A 2,411-nucleotide genomic window follows, 5' to 3' on the forward strand; every position below is an offset into this window, starting at 1 on the left:
AGAAAAAGAGATGGGTTTTGAAGATAGTGGTGGTTTTAGAGGTGCTTTTCAAATAGATATTAAGGTCGAAGGTCATAGTTAAGATTGAGGCTTGCCCCCCGCTCGATACAATTACATTTGTTGGGCTCTAACGCATTTTTTGGCTAGCATTATGACCCCACAGTTAGTACCTATATTGTGGGTCCATATTTTCCCTACCTCATTCTCTCTTTAGTCTTCAGTTTTAGGTGGTTGGCTCTTCTCGAAGCCTTCGGCTCCATGCTAAGTACACTAATGTCCATGATACCAAAACTTTTCATGCATTTTTTGGACCATTCTCATGTCCTACCACCATTATAAATTATCTTCTTCACTGCATTTACGCACATCACTCCATCTTATTCTTTACTACCACCTTCTCTCCTCATTTTATTCACTAACAAATACCTCTCTAGCTAACCTATCTACTCTCTTCTCCCTCTCTATATATATACATTTTCCCTTATTTTCACCACCTATAGCTAATGCAAGAAGATATGAATCTATCCATTAATGGCCAGTCTCAGGTCCCTCCAGGTTTTAGATTTCACCCTACTGAAGAGGAGCTTCTCCACTACTACCTCAGGAAGAAAGTGGCCTATGAAAAGATTGACCTCGATGTTATACGCGAGGTTGATCTTAACAAGCTGGAGCCTTGGGACATACAAGGTATTATCTTTACGCTTAAATTTCTGTATATAATATATACGAGGTGTTTATTGGTTGAGGATTCATGGGATTTGGATTCACTGTGTTGCGTTTTTTGGTTATTGCAGAGAAATGCAAGATAGGATCAACACCACAGAACGACTGGTACTTCTTCAGTCACAAGGATAAGAAGTACCCGACTGGAACTAGAACAAACCGTGCAACAGCTGCCGGATTCTGGAAGGCTACAGGTCGTGATAAGATCATCTATAGTTGCTTTAGAAGAATTGGTTTAAGAAAAACTCTGGTTTTTTACAAGGGACGCGCCCCACACGGACAAAAATCTGATTGGATCATGCACGAGTATAGACTCGATGAAAGCAACAATGATACCAATGTAAGTCACCGCGCGTCTTAGTATGTCTTTGAGTATATATCATCATTCAAATGAAGAATAAATAATCTAATATTCCTATTTACGTTTATTGTGAACACAGCCTTCCAATTCAATGGCAGATTCTTCACCTGAAGAAGGTTGGGTGGTTTGTCGTGTATTTAGAAAGAAGAACTATCAGAAAACCCTAGACAGTCCTAAAAGCTCGTCCACTTCTTTGGATTCAAAGTCCCAGATGCTAAGCTCAAGCAACGATATGGTTCTCAATCAAATACTTATGTACATGGGAGGAAGTTGCAAGATGGAGAACGAATCATCCAACACCATGGGCATCTCCAACAACAGTAACGGCAACATGAGACTGCTCACCGGCACTGCTGCAAATAACACAAGCATCAGCGAGGTGCTCCACGAAAGATTCATGCATCTCCCAAGGCTGGAAAGTCCAACTCTACCTTCGATTCCCATCAACAGTTCACCTTTCGATCAAGATCGAATCTTCAAATCTTGCTTTCAATCAATTGATGATATTCTCAGGGAAACCGAGCCTTCTTCCATCAACCAAGGCAGTACGGGGTGTGATAATACATCAACCTCAGTTCAAAACAACAACAAAACTGGGGCTAGTGACTGGATTACTCTGGATAAGCTCGTGGCATCCCAACTTAATGGTCAAGTAGATAGTACATCAAAGCAATTATCCTGTTTCAGTGACCCAAATGCGGTTTTCAATCTTTGTTCTGGTGATGATATACAAATATCAAATCTACATTCACATAGATCAAATCAAAGCTCGCAAGTCTACAGCACCGAGAATGATCTATGGAGCTTCACCAAGTCATCATCGCCGTCGTCATCAGATCCTTTATGCCACCTGTCGGTATAACAGAAAGCACTAACCAAGATATATATAGATCAAAGCCTCCTCAAGTCTAGGTATATGTGTCATAGTTTTTTATTAATACTTGTAATGTTTAAATAAATCTACCAGTCTCAGATTATAAATAATAATATTTTAGAGATATGGGTTGTCAATACTATGCTGATTTGTCAACCATTATATTTCGCTAATAACGATGTCGTCCATTATTAACCATTGTCATTGGAAGAATGTTGCTGATTTTGGGTGCCGTGAAATTGATGATCTTAATTTCTTCGTGTAATGATATCCCAAGGCTTAATGTCATACCCGAATTCGTTAACCATATTGAAAAAGCTTGACAAGTTAATAATAGCAGATTGCTGACTTTAAAGTAAGATTCTGGGTCTCACAAATAATTATACCCACTTGCCTGCCCGGGTCACGTTGGTAAAAGGTCATTCCCTCTATTCAATTTGTTATAGTGTTGTC

The 2,411-nt window shown here is 39.4% G+C and overlaps 1 protein-coding gene across 1 annotated transcript; it reads left to right on the plus strand.

Annotated features, from left to right (window-relative positions):
* The first annotated feature begins 382 nt into the window (after window positions 1-382).
* On the plus strand, window positions 383-2,205 carry LOC116120909 (NAC domain-containing protein 12-like). The gene is made up of 3 exons (XM_031406894.1): window positions 383-687; window positions 795-1,063; window positions 1,164-2,205. Exons 1-3 carry the CDS (start codon window positions 504-506, stop codon window positions 1,944-1,946), a joined length of 1,236 nt encoding a protein of 411 aa, XP_031262754.1. The 5' UTR covers window positions 383-503; the 3' UTR covers window positions 1,947-2,205.
* Window positions 2,206-2,411: the final 206 nt, after the last annotated feature.

Source organism: Pistacia vera, unplaced genomic scaffold (genome assembly GCF_008641045.1).
Source record: "Pistacia vera cultivar Batoury unplaced genomic scaffold, PisVer_v2 Contig95, whole genome shotgun sequence".
NCBI classification, from domain to species: Eukaryota; Viridiplantae; Streptophyta; class Magnoliopsida; order Sapindales; family Anacardiaceae; genus Pistacia; species Pistacia vera.